This window comes from Rhodnius prolixus, unplaced genomic scaffold, assembly GCF_049639745.1.
Source record: "Rhodnius prolixus isolate KJV_2025 unplaced genomic scaffold, Rpr scaffold_14, whole genome shotgun sequence".
NCBI classification, from domain to species: Eukaryota; Metazoa; Arthropoda; class Insecta; order Hemiptera; family Reduviidae; genus Rhodnius; species Rhodnius prolixus.
The window spans coordinates 8,730,261-8,749,028 of record NW_027411594.1 but is presented as its reverse complement, the minus strand read 5'-3'; the positions used below and the strand labels follow the sequence as shown (position 1 = coordinate 8,749,028).

General features: G+C 34.7%; 1 protein-coding gene across 8 annotated transcripts in view; it reads right to left on the bottom strand.

Moving 5' to 3' along the window:
• The window catches only part of LOC141451822 (uncharacterized), a 390,222-nt gene that overhangs the window by 75,337 nt on the left and 296,117 nt on the right, over window positions 1–18,768 (bottom strand). For all 8 annotated transcript variants that reach the window (XR_012457116.1, XM_074123509.1, XM_074123510.1 and 5 more), the window contains one exon: window positions 3,229–3,312. Coding sequence is in view for 7 of the 8 variants with exons in the window: in XM_074123509.1 (XP_073979610.1) it covers window positions 3,229–3,312 (84 nt within the window). In the remaining variant the exon portion in view is untranslated. The remainder of the gene's footprint in view (window positions 1–3,228; window positions 3,313–18,768) is intronic.

The following is an 18,768-nucleotide window of genomic DNA, read 5'->3' as shown; positions in this document are numbered from 1 at the left end:
TATTACTTATTATTACAAACGTTTGACAATTACATAAAATGACAATTACTTTAATCGAAGAATGAACTTAAACCGATGATTTTTATTTAAAAATAAAAATAAATAAATAAAATCATTGATGTATGTTGGTGTAAGCATTTTTTAAAAAAGTTTATGAATTTTTTAGCCTCATAATTTTTTTATATTTTTTATAACGTTTTCTTTTTCACCTGTGATTAATAGTTTGATTATTATAGATAAATAGATATTACAGTCAATCTAAGTTAAATGGTGAGCTACTTGAGTAAATATTTTGTAGACGAAAATGGCCAGCATAAGGGTCTGTGACATCTAATAAATTCTAAAAAATGTGAAGGAAAAGTTAATGCAGTAAAATTACTTAAATTATATCAATGAAGTATTAATGAAATGTTGGGAACTGCTGATTTGTGTACCTTTTGGCGTTTAATCAACCCTTACACTTAACTTTTGAAACTGTAAGTTTTTTTTAATTTCTTTGTTAACGTTACACTCACAAACGGAAGTATTACGATTGAGGATTCCAAGGAAATTTAGGAAATAGAAATTTTGAGAAAACAGATAAAAGTACTACTTAGCTTGTGACTACGATTACAAAGCTGTACCAATACGTAGCAGATGTGTGTGAGATTATGTTATATGATATTAACACAATAAGATGTAACCCCCGCGTGTGTGGTGGTAGTAGTTTCCGTATTGACAGGTGCTAATGGATAAGGGATATCTCTTTTTTTCTTTTCTTGAACGTGTCTATGTGTCACTGTTAGTTTTCATCTCTGTCTCTTCAGGTTTTTGTCTGTCCAAAGTGGATGCAACTCTGTGTGTACAGACAGACGGATGTACAGTGTATATAGTACATTACTCGCTCTGTACAAATAGGGGCTACCCATCTCTTGTTAGATCTAGGCTTGGGTACATATGGGTAGTTCTCAATATCTGGGAGACAATGCCCTACCATTTTGGTATTAAATGCACTACCATCATTATTTCTAATATATTTTTTTTATTATTATTATTAATATTATAACAAAGGCACTGGAGAAACACAGGGCTACGTCATAGATTCTATTCTTTACGCCCAATTAAACAATAGGTCCAATTTTTAATCTAAAACTATATCGTACCCATGTCCTTCTTTTGTTCTTTATCCAATTAATAATAACATTAACAATAAAAAGTAATAAAAAAATAATAACTACGTATATGTGGGACAATAATTATTCATTTACATGGTATTGTTGTAATTGGAGAATCAGTTTTAGTTATAGTTAGTTCCCCTTCCTGTATACTTGATCGCTTTCCACTTTGTCCGTTACTCCTGTTGACAAGATCGACCCAAATTTTTTGGAAATTGTGTTTACGCCGGAAGTAAAAGTTTCTTAGTCCTCTGAAGACGAAAAAAAAACAAAAAACAAAGAGAAGAATCTGTTATGAACATACGAACGTACACGACTTCTTTTATCAAAATTCTTATTTGAAAAAAATAATTTCTTTAGATTTGCCAAATCATAGAATGAAATGTAACATTTGGTGGGATCAAATATGTACAATTACGTTGAAATGAACTTAAAATCAATTTTCGTAAATAATAAGCCTAAAAAAATGGACTGAGCAATGCGGCATTTACGGTAGATGGATTTCGATCAAACCCTTATCACGAATTCTCCTGGTAAAGTGATGTAACGAAATATCTTGTAAACTAGACACTCTTTTCTGAAGGCCACGGGCTGAACACAAACAGATCGATTAGTAAAAAAAAAGAAGAAGATTTTATTGTACTGTAAAAAGTTAAAATCGAAAATCCGAACGAAGCGATTAGAAGAGAAATAAGTCTGTCCTAGAAGATCAAATATCCTAGGAAGGAATAAGCTTTGAAGTTGGCTGTATGGTGAAAAGCCAATGCCAGAAAAAAAAAAAAAAAAAAAAGTCTGTAGGGTAGTGCTGGGTATCCGCTTATAGGTTCTGTCGAAGAAGAACCTAAATTATTGGGCGGAAATACGTCAATCAAGGAGGCATAAGACTTTTTTTGGGGGGGGAATTATTATTTTTTTTATAGTTTTTGTCGTAATTTCCTTCAAAAATTTGTTAACGTTTCCAATTAAATTGAATCTCCCCCTCCAAAAATGGGCTTTGAAGAAAAATCAGATGATCTTAGGGCTGGAAAAAAGTTAATAACGCTTAATAAAGAGCTTTGTAAAAGAGTTGATACTTTTCTATAAGATCATAAAGTTAGCAAGAGTTGTTCTTTTTTTTTAAAAAAAAAGAAAAGAAAATGGAATTAGAAATATAATATCTGACATTTAAAAAGAACATTAAAATCCGAACAGGAGTACCAAAACCTATAGGAGCTTCTTAGTGAAAAAGCGAGCTCCTACAACGCCTCCCCTGTGTGTCTTTGAAGTACACAGTCTGATGTGGAGTCTTTTAATAAATATCATTCCAATGGGTTACGATTGAAATGTGAGTGAGAGAGCTCCTCCTCTCACCACATCACCATCCGTGAACTACGTCGGGCTAATTTAATGTCAACCAGGCCATAAATTAATTAGAATTATATTTTATCAACAAAGAACAGAATCAAATAATAAGGTGTATGTTTGTGTGTAGTGGTGAGGGGTGGCTGAAGGGTAGACTAGCCTGGCTGCCAGAGCAGAGAGTGGAGCGTACTCCTCAATGTCTGCGGCACCAGTAAGCCAGAGGGAGGTCATAATAAAAGGAGCTAGGATGTTCAAGAAATGTTCATCCACCGCTTCTTGGCACAACCCACACCCAGACGTTTCTCTTAAGTTATATCCCTTCCACGACATAAAACTACCATTGAAATATATATATACATATATATAAATAGACAAAGTATCTTGACATTTCCACTGTTCTAAAGGTCGAACTAGCAATAACACTGTTAGCCACTAATATACCTGGCTGTGTCTATACATGTATAATAAAGCTCTGTTATATACTAAACTCCTGTTTGCATGTAATGTAAATTCTGCATTAACCACACTAATATATAAACATTTTCTTCTTTACTTCAAACTAAGTATTTTTACTGAATAATAAGACAGTTTCTTTTCATTTCGACTAGAGTTTGTAAAAATTCTTATTGGCTAAAATTTCTAATAGGTTTTTTTTTTTTTTTCAATTTCCAGGAAAATAAAGAAAATAGAAAAAATAAATGACTCGAGAAAATGATTTCTGGAAAACTCTTACCTCTAATTTTCTGTTCGTCTAGTAATTGTCGTTCAAGACTGTCTTTAACCTCTCGTTCCCTCAAAACATCCATCTTGAGTTCAGCTGTGGGCAAATCAAAATTCAATATTATTATAATCATCTTGCTGATACAGGCAAAAAGGAACAGGAAATCAGGATTTTTATGGAATCTGACAAGAGGAAATAATAATAATAATAAAAAAAAAAGAGTTCAAATATTTTTAGATCTCTGTGGCAAGCTGTGGGGAGCCACATCACAGTCTACCTGATCAGTGACGAGTTAAGATCGATTCTTAAGTTTTTGATAGATTATCTTGCTTTTCAATACAAGGAAGCCAATGAATATTTTTAGAACAGCGATCTAAGACACTTTTGGACTATAACTTGGGCCCCTGCAACAGTACCTGCTTTACATTACAGCCTCCAGGATAGTAAGTAGTACTTGCCTGTTCCCCCCCCTCCAGGTGGAATAGTCGTCCAGCTACCCTCAAATTAACCATTTAATAAAATCCCAAGTCCTAGACCGGAAATCGAATTCAGTGTCCTGGCTACAGAAAACACAGTGACCATCACCAGACAGTGAGAAGCTGTAAGGAAGCTCCCCCCCCCCCAGGAAGAGAAAAATCAGAAGAGCCTCATCAGCTGGACTCGAACACACGATCTCCGAGAAATCCACAAATCAATCTTCCAGCCAACTTACGTTCTAGACTACTTTGCCGGACAAGACCTGCAACTATACATTGCCCGGACCTCTTACGCCCAACTAGAGGCGGCGCAGACAAGAATTCTATACAACTGCTAAACCATACCACCAACCTGAACTGAATCCCAAATCCTCCAATGCTCCTATCTGCCTCACAATCGTACTCAGTCCTGAAGATTCTTGATCGCAACTATCCGAAAAACCAACTATTAAAAATTCCTCAGCAGATCCCTTTTTTCGTTTTCTTCCTGAACTTTCCCCTTTTTAACAATCCTTGTGGATTGCTAAGTATTATTATATTCCGTGCTGGAATCCCAGTATACGCTAGCCACTGGAGATAATTCCTTCCCCCATATATTAAGCACTATTAACCTACTTTGAAAAATAAATCTCCCATAATCAGATTCCAAATAATTTGCACTCTTCGCTGAAAAAGAAACTATTTCGCATAATCCTACAGGACTATTTCTACTAATAGCTGGACTCGAATATAACTCTAATAATTGTCAGAAGTTATTCGCGCTCCACATTAACTGATATACTAATTTTATTATACAGCTATCCTGTTCATTTATTATGCAATAAAAAAATATGGCTGTCATTCCTGTAAATTATTCTAATCCTATTTGTTAGTTATAAAATTAATAAAAAACAAATTAACTGTTCCCGATTTAAAATATAAATATATTTATGGAATAACAGATTTGTTGACGGGAGAATTTACACATAATATGTTTCCCGTTATTTCGTATTATGCTGGTGTTTATTTTTGAATTGTTTTTATTCGAAATCAGGACATTAGTATTCTAAAATTGGACAGCAAATAAATATTTAATGACAAGTTCAACGAACTGCGTCTTATTCTCATTTCTTCTTTCGTAGTTTATTTCTTTACATATTTATAACTGCATAAATAAATATGTGATAGAGCGAATAAGAAATAAAATGAATAAATAGTCGAGATGAACATAAGTGGTAAGTTTCCACTCTGTGCTAAGTATTAGTGGTAGCTGAAGAACACGAAACTAGACTCCAAGCAGGATTTCCTGTGGGAACCACCTTCCCAGAAAGGGGAAAGTTCAGGAAGAAAAAGAAAAAGGGAACTGTTGAGGAATTTTTAGTACTTGGTGCCACAGACATTGACTGATAGTTTTGATCAGGAATCTTCAGGACTGAGCACGATTGTGAGGTTGAAGATGCAGATAGGTGCATTGGAGGATTTGGGATTCAGTTCAGGTTGGTGGTATGTTTTGCGGTTGTTTAGAATTCTAGTCTGTGCCTCCAGTTGAGCGTAAGAGGTGAAGTGTAAGAGACTTCTTTTCTGCAGCAATGCATAGTTGCAGGTCTTGTCCGGCAAGTAGTCTAGAACGTAAGTTGGCTGAAGATTGATTTGTGGTTTTCTTGTCTATCGTTTGTGGTTACCGTACAATGCTAATATACATTTGTAAGGATTGATTTGTGGATTTCTCGTCTATCGCTTGTGTCTACCGTACAGTGCAAATTATATTTGTAAGGATTGATTTGAATCATAGATTTCGACGTCCAGATTTCGCGTGACCTTAAATAGGCTAAGATTGTCAAAAAATTTACTTTTCAAACTTGTAACCGAAAAAATATTGGTAGCTGGCAGGAGCTGCTACATACTATAAATTTGAACTTCGGACTGCAAGACCAGCTGCTATATACAGTTAATACTCCAGAAAAAAATATTCATTCTCTACCGTGCGTTTGGCCTGGCCAGTGCCTACTTATGTTATCTATCGTCTGTGAGTTCTATATTTTTATTATTATTTCGTATCTAGTATAAGTTTTCCTTTTTGTATGATTATTTTCCTTAATTAAAGGTATTTTGTCGTTTGGTTCATTAAGCACAATAGAAAATTTTATTTTACTCCCTATCGCCCCGGGGATTTCTCCAGGACCCTCCCTCCTCTCACCAGTGAGCTATCCCGCCAGAGGCACCCTTAAGAGTATTTTTCTTTTGAGGCTGGTTAGGGATATCGTCTCTGATAGCTTCGGCTATCTGGCGCCCGCAAGGATACCGCACCTAGCCGGTCACAAACTTAAGGTCTCTTTCTACGGATACCTCAGGTAATTCTCAAAATACTGTAGATGCAGATAGGTGCATCTCAAATTAAACGTTCATAAGTTTATCTCATATTTTATTCATAACTCTACAATTTCGTGTAGAACACTGAATTAGCTCTTCTTAAATACAAGTGATTTTTAAAATTGAAACAATGAAACTTCACATAAAGTGTTTGTGATAATTATGTGAGTGGTTACACAAGTTAGTTCTTCAGGAATATTGGCGTCAGTAGGTGAGAATCTGTCTAACAAATTCTGACACCTCTAATCCTGACAAAATACGCATAACACCTGCCAAGACAGGTGACTGAGCATCTATCAGTAGTTAGCAAACCCTCAGTTAAACTGTAGCTCATAACAACTAAACACATACACTCGCTTGAATTAGCTGAATGAATCATCTAGACTTCCGCTCTACACAAAAATCTACAATTTCCGTGACTATTAAAATGTTTCAAAGTGGGTAGATATTGGTCCAAATTTAGGTTTCTAGTGCGGGAAGGCTGCTTAGTTTTGGGTCCATTTCAGAGCTTATTGGGCTTCCAGCAGTCTTTGCCTATCTTCCAGTACCAAAGATCCAGCAGCTGTTCGTATTTTACTCTCTCCCAAGGACACTCACTAAGAGAAAAATCGATAAAAACAAACTGTGGCCTAGTAACCTGCCAGTCAGTCAACGATCACAATCGAAAAAAAAAGAAAAGTAAAGCCGAGATTATCGATCTGCCTAGGCGGCAGTTGAGAAGGGTGTACGCTCCAGTTCACGTGAGTAATGAGAGCCCATAGGACTTATCTTGCTTCCCCAACTGGCTGCCCTTTCACCGAGCTCATCCCTTCTTCCCTCATACAGCTCATACAATGAATCTAATAGAGGGTGTAACCAGTCTATCTTCTTTTTTTCTTTTGGAAGAATAAAAATCGATTAAATGCTTCTTTTTCTTTCTAAAATTAATTTGCTTAGGTTTCCTAGAGGGGAAAGTCTACTGAATTTTCCAGGATTTTATAAGAAGTGACTAAAATTTCAAGAAAATTTGATGACCCAACCGGAGTAGAGCAGATCAGATCAGGAATGATACTTGTTCTGGTGAATAGTAGCCGAAGATATTAAGCTGCCCAGATCTCCAAGGAAAACATCTCAAGCGGCTTTGAAGACGACTCAATGATCACTGGGCCATTGCTTTGGGATGCTTTGTCCACCAACCTTTCTCTTATTCTATTCCATTCTAAAAAGAGATTTCCCGTTATTGGAAGCTCAAAGACACCCAAGAAAATTTCCAGTTTTCCAGAAACCCAGCTCCTTCTTCGTGGCAACGCCGTCAGACACACACACACACACACGCATACGGACAAAATCACCAGAAAAAGACGTGACGTGCTAGTCTACACGCCTGACCTAATACATATAATAGTACATATAGTTAAGATTGCTTACAAAAAAAACCCACATAATAGAGAAGGATATCTGCGCACCCAATAACACAATATAAAAGAGATATTTTTAATGAATAGTTGAAATAAACAACTATAAAAGATAGTTTCATAAATAAAATTATATTTTAATTTAAACTATATAACATAGTAACAATCGGCTTTCATTATTAGACTTACAAAAGACTGCTACGAGATTAAAACTTTTGAAAGACATAAATTAGAAAGCCAGCCATTTTGAGAGCGTCCTCTTTTATTTAGATATTACAATAATGGAGTTAGTTGTCAGTACTACACAATATTGTAACAATAATAGTAGGGCCAATCAGAAGCAAGTATTTAATTCATCATCAACAACTATGGCAGTTATAGTGAGAGAAAGTCGCGTGCATGGTTGTTCCGGCCACCAGATTATCAGCTCCGGAAATTACTTCTTATTACAGTATATACATATATTTAACAATAATAATATAACAAATAGAAAACTAAATAACCTGAAAAAACTGAGAAAATAAATAGCTATCTCTATGTTTCCAGTAAGGTTATTAAATTTACATTTTCATCTCTTTTCGGTTATCCCGAAGAAAAGGGAGTTGGTGGAAGAAGAATGGAGATCTGGGGGCAGAGGGCCAGTGAAGAAGGAATAACCAACCATAAGGGAAGAAGAACTAAAATGAAGATAAATTGACCATATAGTTGCAGATCGAGTTCTGCAAAAGGGGCCCTTGCTCTGGGCTGCAAATCCGGCCCTACAATTAGATTTGTATTGGGGCAATGCAATCTAGCAAGCTGTGGCTCTCTCTGTCCCTCTCTCTCTCTCTCTCTCTCTCTCTCTCACTGTTAAACTTCCAAGATCATCCACCAGCTTCCTTTTGATACAAAAACTACAGCCGTTTATATCCATTAAATAGTATATTAAACCATTAAAACAAGCAGGCATCCCAACAGCATCTTCCGGGATCTGCTCCACTAATTTTTCATCTTTAAGGGATATGTAGCAAATCAAATAAGAATAAGATCTATTCAAACGGATATCTAATAAAATTAATTTAAGTTCGGCAAAAGGAGTTCCCCGCTAAACTATGAAGTTTAGTTAAACTTTGAATCTACTTAACAGGGATACGGTAGATACGACCCTATAGAGGAAAGACTACCACTCTTCAAGGATGCCATAAGAAGCTGGCAAATACATTTTAGAAATGGATACAGCAAATATAACATGATCCTAACACTAAACGGAAACACTAGAAAGAACTAGACGTCAAGATAAGCAGTTGGTGAAATGAAAGCAGTTGTTTTGATAACAAGTGCACACGTCACACTAGGCCCTTCCGTTGAAGGAGGATGTCACCATAATATTTGCATAGGGTCCAACTTCCGCTTTTCAATCGACTTATTTCACTCGGCAAGTCTTCGCCACACACACACACAAACTTCAATATACTAATAAAAACAATGGGAGATCAGGCTGTATGAATCAATAAACCAAAAATAATTTAATATTTTATAACGCATTTTCATCAAGATTAAAATTCGCCTTTGAATTAAAAATTTGGGAAAATGTAAGCCAATCCCAGGACATTACTGGAATAATTGATATAAGTAGGATTGTTTAAGTGATAATAGTTATTGAAATATGGAAGGTTAAATTTTGGTGTTTTTTTTTTAAATCGATCAAAATTCTAACCTTTATATCTCTCTTCATATTGTTCAGATTGTCAAGATTTCATTACCCAATTGTAGAAAATAGATAGATCTATAACAGTTATAAGTGGCAATGTTTTAGTTGTAATAGTTAATGAGATATGGAATACCAGCTTTAACGAAACCAGACTTTAACCCTAAATATCTCTTTTTCTGCTCGATAGTTTTATACGATATTTTATACAGTTATAGAAAAAAGTAATCTCCATATACAGGTAAAATATAAACAAAATCTATCGAGTAGTTTTCGAGATATTTGAAGATAAAAATTTCACTGTTTCAAACGAAAGCAAACTTTAACTCTAAATATCTCGTTTCCTACTCGACAGATTTTGACGAAATCTTATACAATTATAGACAAAAGAAGTCTCCATACACAGATGAAATATAAATAAAATCTATCGAGTAATTTTCGAGATATTTGAAGTTAAAAAGTTCACTATTTCAAACGAAAGCAAATTTTAACTCTAAATATCTCGTTTTCTGCTCAATAGAATAATACGATATTTTATACAATTATAGACAAAAGTAGTCTACATATACAGATAAAATATAAACAGAATCTATCGAGTAGTTTTCGAGATATTTGAAGTTAAAAATTTCACTGTTTCAAACGAAAGCAAAATTTAACTCTAAATATCTCGTTTTCTGCTCGATAGATTTATACGATATTTTATACAATTATAGACAAAAGTAGTCTACATATACAGATAAAATATAAACAGAATCAATCGAGTAGTTTTCGAGATATTTGAAGTTAAAAATTTCACTGTTTCAAACGAAAGTAAACTTTAACTCTAAATATCTCGTTTTCTGCGCGATAGATTTATACGATATTTTATACAAATATAGACAAAAGTAGTCTCCATATACAAATAAAACATAAACAAAATCAATCGAGTAGTTTTCAAGTTATATGAATTTAAAAATTTCACTGTTTCAAACAAAAGAAAAGTTTAACTCTAAATATCTAGTTTTCTACCCGATAGATTTATACGATATTTCATACAATTATAGACAAAAGTAGTCTCCATCTACAGATAAAATATAAACAAAATCTATCTACTAGTTATCGAGATATTTGAAGTTAAAGATTTCACTATTTCAAACGAAAGCAAATTTTAACTCTAAATATCTTGTTTTCTGCTCAATAGAATAATACGATATTTTATACAATTATAGACAATAGTAGTCTACATATACAGATAAAATATAAACAGAATCTATCTAGTAGTTTTCGAGATATTTGAAGTTAAAAATTTCACTGTTTCAAACGAAAGCAAAATTTCTCGTTTTCTGCTCGATAGATTTATACGATATTTTATACAGTTATAGACAAAAGTATTCTCCATGTACAGATAAAATATAAACAGAATCAATCGAGTAGTTTTCGAGATATTTGAAGTTAAAACTTTCACTGTTTCAGACGAAAGCAAAATTTAACTCTAAATATCTCGTTTTCTGCTCGATAGATTTATACGATATTTTATACAGTTATAGACAAAAGTAGTCTACATATACAAATAAAATATAAACAGAATCTATCGAGTAGTTTTCGAGATATTTGAAGTTAAAAATTTCACTGTTTCAAACGAAAGCAAAATTTAACTCTAAATATCTCGTTTTCTGCTCGATAGATTTATACGATATTTTATACAATTATAGACAATAGTAGTCTACATATACAGATAAAATATAAACAGAATCTATCGAGTAGTTTTCGAGATATTTGAAGTTAAAAATTTCACTGTTTCAAACGAAAGCAAAATTTAACTCTAAATATCTCGTTTTCTGCTTGATAGATTTATACGATATTTTATACAGTTATAGACAAAAGTATTCTCCATGTACAGATAAAATATAAACAGAATCAATCGAGTAGTTTTCGAGATATTTGAAGTTAAAAATTTCACTGTTTCAAACGAAAGCAAAATTTAACTCTAAATATCTCGTTTTCTGCTCAATAGAATAATACGATATTTTGTATAATTATAGACAAAAGTAGTCTCCATATACAGATAAAATATAAACAGAATCTATTGAGTAGTTTTCGAGATATTTGAAGTTAAAAATTTCACTGTTTCAAACGAAAGCACATTTTAACTCTTAATATCCCGTTTTCTGCTCGATAGATTTATACGATATTTTATACAGTTGTTTATACGGATGTTTTCTCCATATATAGATAAAATATGAACAAAATCCATTGAGTAGTTTTCGATGTATGGAAGGTTACATTTTGGTGGTTTTTAAAATCGTTTAAAGTTGAAACCTTTATATCTCTCTTCCTATTTTTCCGATTTGAATGATTTCTTTACCTAATTGTAGAGAAAAGTTAGCTCTGTAACTGATATGGATTGCAATATTTTAGTGATAATAGTTAATGACTAAGCGCTTCAAGGTGGTCTTAGCTGAAACTACATATTGAGTTACATCCCCGCGCCATTTATTGTCGTCTTTACTCTGCTCTTAGCTTTTTCACTGATGTAAGAAATTCAGCGGTAACAACTAATGAGTTAGAAAATGTCTTGTGAATTTGTTATTTTTGTCGCAGTAATCTTTCACAAAGTTTGAAAATTGTCGTTTACAGATCAAACGAAAATAATTGCCTTTCTTTTAGATTTTTAATATATGTATTTATGTTAATTAAAAGAAAAGGATGCAATTAGAGATTAAAGAAAATTAATGAAGATCTGAACAAACTGGATTTCAATACTTTAAATGATAATTAATTATATAAATTAATTTTATTGGTTAAATAATTAAGAATCTTTAGTAGCGTGGAAATATTAGATCAATTAAAATTTTCTTCAAAGATTTTGTGAACAGTTACGATTTATTTAATTGGTGCGAAAAAACAGGGGTGGGGATGTTATACTACAGGAAATACTAGTGTACATTTAGTTACGGTCAGTTAGCACCAGAATGTGCTGAAAGTCACACACTAGTATTAAGGGCTATGTTTAACAAAGATTATAAGTGGTAAGTAGAAGAAAGCACTTATAACAAAAGAAAAATGAAAATGGTGGTAAAAGGATGCAAAGAGCAATGGATTAAGGAAGAGGAAAATCTGCAGCAATGCCTGCTTAGACAGACCCAATCATCTTCCATAATCCCGCAACTGGCAGATTGAGGCCTGAAATGTATAACACCTCAGTTAATGGGGGCTGAAGATGTTGCGGAAGCTGTGGGTGGGGGGTGGTCACGTGACAGGAAACTGTTGGACACTCTATTGTCGTCACTTCCGTCAAGTCTGTGCGTAACAGATTGTTACCCTCTCTACGGAGCTGATAAGGACGGATGGTCCCCTGTGGTTTAGTCCCGCCTTGTTTTGGACTTGATTTGAATTCATTACTCCTGCATTTATAAATGGGGATAGAGGGGATTCGAAACGTGCGAAAATTGGTGGCCCCCCCCAACTAAATGCTTAGTAGAAGTTCCAAGATTTTTAAAGAAATGTTGGTCATTCATTTGCGGGTCACAGGAAGTCAATTATGAGTGTGAGTATTGAAGTGAAATGAGAAGGAGAATCTGCCTCATAAAGGAGAACGTGCTGTAACCGGTCCGTACTGTGGCGCTTCCCAACGGCTGTGCTGCTAACTTTACTAGCTCAAATCAAGCCCGGAATTCTTTGCCATCTCTTTCTCTCAAGCGTCTTAAAGTATTTAATTCATCACTCTCTCTCTCTTCAACATATTAAGGATTTCCTTTACCTACGATTCTCTTAAATAAACAGAGAGAAAACCAAATGTCAACACCTCCCTCTCCATCTTACCAGTATTTCTAATGGTTTAGGGTAGCGTTTCCCAACCTGGTGGTACGCGAAAAATAATCAATAATGGGGGACATAAAAAATTAAATCATAAAAATATTATAGAAACGTTGTTTTCTATCATTCATAAAAATTATTTTAATTAACAATATTATACAGTAAAGTTGTTAATATGTATAGTAATAAAGGTTAGTCTGCCATAATATGTATAGTAATAAAGGTTAGTCTGCCACAAGATATCCGAGAAAATATAATAGCACATTTAACAGAATTAAAATTGTCTTTCATGGCCTATTTTCCCAAAACCTGAAAACACAAATGATAATTGGATTTCAAACCCCTTCTATAAAGAAAATTTAGGAAAAGCTACATCATTATCGATAAAAGGATAAAGAAACTTTAATAGAATTATCATGTGACAGAACTTAAATGATAGCTATGTAAAGATCTGCTTAAAGAGACTTGATTGTAACGGAGTAAGCTCTATCCAAGCAACATTAAATTTAATTGGTACTTACAGGTAGTTGAATGCTTTAAAGAAATTAATTTAGAAGATTTGGGCGCACAAATATAATAATCCTAAAGAAGAATTTTGTAAATTAATTAATAATTTGAAGAGAAAAATATGTACGCATTTTTTATTTAACAAGTGTGGAAAGTAGTACTTTTCCTCACGCGAGGCAGGGTTTGCACGCACGAGCGAGCGAAGCTAGGCGAGTGCAAGTGCAAATTGCCGAGTGTGAGGAAAATACTTTACACTCGAGTTAAATATTATATTTTTTCTGCAACCATTAGGGTTATTAACTAAAAAAAAAAAAAAACTAAACAGGAATCACTAAAATCCATTTTAAATTTCTATAAGGTAACACTATAACCTTTTTAACTGTTATAATTAAAAATATCTAATTATTTATTAAAATATTATTTTTATTTCTTTATTCCTTTCAATTATTATTTTATATTTTTAATATTCGTTTTTTAATTATTTAGTTACGTTAAATAAGCTTATTAAAGTTTTACAGAAAATATTTAATAACAAAACTTCTTATATCAAGGAAGCACAATAAAGTTTTTTCACTCACTAGTGAGGAAAAAGACACTAATGGGAATTTTCCCCCACTAGTGAGGAAAAGTTGGGCATTACACAGCTGATTTTAATTGAGTAATGAGAACATTCCTACATGGTTGCAGTAAAAAGTTTTAAAACTAAGATCTTATAGTTTACAAAGTTTATAAAGTGAACATGAACTTGAACTCCTTTATAACAGAAACATTTGTATCTCTATACAAATAAAGATAGTAAATAGTAAAATAACACACTCGGGAATAACAAATTTCACGAAATACAATCATTTTTACGAAGTAGTACAATTTAGAATACTACCAAGTGGTACGGTGAGCCAAAAAAAGGTCGGAAAACGCTGCGCTAGAGCCAATTCCGGTAAAAAATTTTCCTCCTCAAAAGAAAAGTGAAAGTAAAACAGGTATTTCCGGTTTTGGAATTTCCCTCAAATTGGCAATTTTAGAAAAAAATTTCTCATTTTCACCAAAATTTCATTATTGGGAAAAGTGAAAGTTGAGTAAAATTTGCACCATAATTTTCCCTTTTTTTCCATTAGAATCTGAATTTATATTTGTCAGTGGACTTAAGTTATTTTATGAAATGTTTGTTTAAAATACGTATATTCATTTATAATTTCAATGAATCAAGAAAAAGGACAAAATGACTGGATGTGAACCCAGAAAAATACGCCTATTTCAGGTGATAACTTAATATGGAATCCATTTTCATCATGGCAACTTAATAATCAAGTTTTCCACTTAAAAAACTTTTCGAATGAATCAATAGACTTTAAGGTACAAAAGGGAAATGAGAAAACTCCAAGAAGGTGCAATGTATATCATTTTACTTCCTTTTTCCTTTCAACTCCTGCTCGTGGATTATCAACTTTTTGCATTTTATTTTATTTTCCATAGTCTTAAGAAAGTAATTCCAGCAGCATCCCTCCACCATTGATCATAATATATGCCCATTAAGGTTAAGTATGCAAGCAAGGCCTTAAACTTTGATATATGAGCGAGATATTCCCCGGGGAGTAGTAAATACTTATATAAAACAATCAACGGGAGTAGGGCAAGCAGGAGGACTTTTGCAAAGCATTAGAAAAAGGAAAAGACTTAACTCGCTAACTGCTGTGTAGGGCCGGAAATAATATTCAATTTTGCCCTGGCGCTTTTCCTTTTAACTTTAATATTCCCTATCTCTTATAGGAGGGGTCCTGTATGAAAGGAAAAAGCATTAGTATTAAGAGAGAGAACAAATATGTCAAACGAAGGTAGCGGGGCTCTTCCGAAATTGGCGTTTCCGGTACAGCAAACAGTAGATGTGTTTTGAATTGAATTGTTAAGTGTCATTGGATAATAAAATCGGTAACCGTAAATGAAACTCAGCCAGCTGGAAATCTACGATCTTGAAGATTTTCCATTAAGAAAGGTGCCGGGAAGATCTACAAGTTTGGAGGTTCACTTTTAGATGGAAAAATCGCCAGTTGATAATCCGAAAAACGGAAGAAAAACATAGAAAATACAAAACAGATACACATCATTTACGAGGGTCGTTTGAAAAGTCCGTGCAAAAATAAAAACTACTTAATTTTTTGGGGTAAACCTTTTTTATTTTTCAACATAGTCTCCTTTTAGGCTTATACACTTCGTCCAACGCTGCTCTAGTTTGTTGATCCCTTCCGAATAATAGGATTTGTCCAAGTCTGAAAAATAGCCATTCGTTTCTGCAATCACCTCCTCGTTTGAATAAAATCATTTTCCCGCCAGCCATTTCTTCATATTGGGGAACAAATAGTAGTCCAAGGGAGCCAAGTCTGGAGAATAGGGGGGATGTGAAACGAGTTGGAAGCCTATTTCCATTAATTTTGCGACCACAACTGCTGAGGTGTGAGCTGGCGCGTTGTCGTGATGGAAAAGGACTTTTTTGTGGGCCAATCGTGGGCGTTTTTCTTGCAGCTCGGTTTTCAAACGGTCCAATAACGATGAATAATATGCACCTGTAATAGTTTTACCCTTTTCCAGATAGTCGATGAGGATTATTCCTTGCGAATCCCAAAGGACAGTCGCCATAATCTTTCCGGCCGAAGGAACGGTCTTCGCCTTTTTTGGCGCAGATTCCCCCTTGGTAACCCATTGTTTAGATTGTTCTTTGGTCTCAGGAGTGTAGTGATGTATCCATGTTTCATCCACAGTGACGAAACGACGCTTAAAGTCCTGCGGATTCTTCTGGAACAGCTGCAAACCCTCCTTGCAACACTTCACACGATTTCGTTTTTGGTCAAGCGTGAGCAATCGCGGCACCCATCTTGCGGATAGCTTTGTCATGTCCAAATGTTGATGCAAAATATTATGTACCCGTTCATTCGAGATGCCCACAGCACTAGCAATCTCACGCACCTTCACTCTTCAGTCATCCATCACCATATCATGGAGTTTATCAATGATTTCTGGAGTAGTAACCTCAACAGGGCGTCCAGAACGTTCAGCGTCACTTGTGCCCATATGGCCACTCCGAAAATTTTGAAACCACTTATAAACTGTTCTAATCGAAGGTGCAGAGTCACCATAATGTTTATCAAGCTTCTCTTTAGTCTCCTGAGGCGTTTTGCCTTTCATAAAGTAGTGTTTAATCAACACACGAAATTCTTTTTCGTCCATTTTTTGAAAATCACTCGACTTCCTCGATTCAAACGAATGCCAAACACAAAGAAATAGACCGATCTGGCTGAAACTTGGTGTGTGTTCTTCCAAGAGATGCTACTAACTAAACATAACCTCGATACGCGCCAGTAGTGCTATCTCTCTGACTTTGCACGGACTTTTCAAACGACTCTCGTAAGTCCCTGTAAGATAAGATTTTTTTTAAGTAAGTAGAATTGTTTCATTTCGATTTTCTGGAAAGGTTCTAGCATTTTCTTTACACCTGACGCACATTCAGATCGATATCCTCCACTTCAAGCACACTTCTGGGGTATGGGTAGGTTTTCCTCCTAAAGTACCATTTCCATCCAAGTGTACGGCAAAGGCACTTGGAAAATTAATAGATTTCCAAAACAATTCTGAGTTTGAATAAAATCACTTGCCCAGAAGTGGAATCTATTGTGTAGATTATTTTTTTTTTGCAGCTTCCGCAATATGACTTGTTATTTTGTGAAATTTTTATTGGGCAACTCAGTAAAAATTTAAAAATTACACGATTTATAAACTGCAAGTTTTACTTGATATTTTTAAATAAAATTGATTCTTAAGAAGTTCTTTGATGATCACGGGTAGCGAGATTTTACTTTGAATTGTAGATAGAAGTTTTCTACTGCTTTTCTGCTACAATTTTCATTCCTGGTGAAGTTGTCTAGAGAGCAGTTATATAACTAAGAGAAGGAAATCGGCTAACTCTAAATGTTAGGGGTGCACATCATCAGCCATTTGCCCCGGGAATTATTTTGGATTTCAGGAACAAAATAGAGCCTGAGGTTATCATAACATGTTTGGATATCAAGTTACCTTATCAAAATAAACTTTCCCATAATGGGAGATTTGCAGGGGAAAAATAAGGGACCAGTCTCATTTCCTGGAGCTGGAGAACACATATTGCCATTCAGGATTGGAATACATTAGGAAAGCGAAGCTTCTCTGGTGAGAAGAGAATGTTCAACAAAGCAAAGTGGGTATGAATGTTTATGGAGATGCAGAGAGGATGGGGGGATTGGCAGCAAAGGCTCTTACCCCGGGATAATGGAGGTAAGGGAGTCCGTCGGAGGAGGCGGTAACAACAGCGCCGCGGAGGGAAGAGGAAAACTTCATCAAGATATGGAAATAAACGTTCTCTCGGTTATAATCGTATGTTGCGTGTAAGAGTATTGCAGCCGTCGCCAAGCCGCCCCTCCCCACAAACAGTGATCGCTTGGAGGCGGCAAAGACATACTGGAAGGGTCTCGGCAGTGGTGGTGAATGTTGTTGTTACACGGGAACAACACCGAATCTACCAGCACAACTTAACACACCCTGTTTTAATATTCATGTATTTCTAGCACTCTGGCGGGGTGTCCTTACCATCATCACACGAGCACACGACACTAGCCATAGGAGTGGGGGTGCGTAGTGGGTGCACAATCGCAACGCTAAAGCTGTCTTTCAGACTCCACGAGTTTTAGCCACCCATTTCCGCTTCTCCCCCTTAATGGTAAATAAGCGCTAAGACCATAACGAATCAGTAACTTACAGGAAATCTAAGATATTGTTTCCGAATCAATTATGAATTTGGGGTCTGAGAATTTGATGAAGCAACACATTAAATATCCTGCTTAAGATACGTAACTACGATTGTTACCAAAAGCCTCCAATATTTCACCTACGTTTGATACATACAAGGAACTTTACTTAAACGGGAGAGATGAAGCTAAGCTCTCCTACAAAGCCCATTATAATGTACGGTTCTAGCTGCACAATATTCATGAATACTCAGAAGAGCATTAGTCTACCGGAAATGCGGCCGAAAAGAACGTCTTTATCACGTTATCACGATTTATCTGGACCCCCAACACTTTGGTCCAGAACTAGTTCTTAGCTCCGAGGAAAGTTGCAGTAAACATCATGTTAATATTAAAGGAACCTCTTTTCTCGTACCAAATCTAAGTTATTTATTTACTGATATATATACAGATAGATAAATATTTAATCACATAAGAAGTGATGTGAATGTACCTTCCAGAGATTTATGTTTTGAATTCAAATGATCACGTAATTCGCTACAAAAATACTTTTAACTACCATAATCCCAGCTATA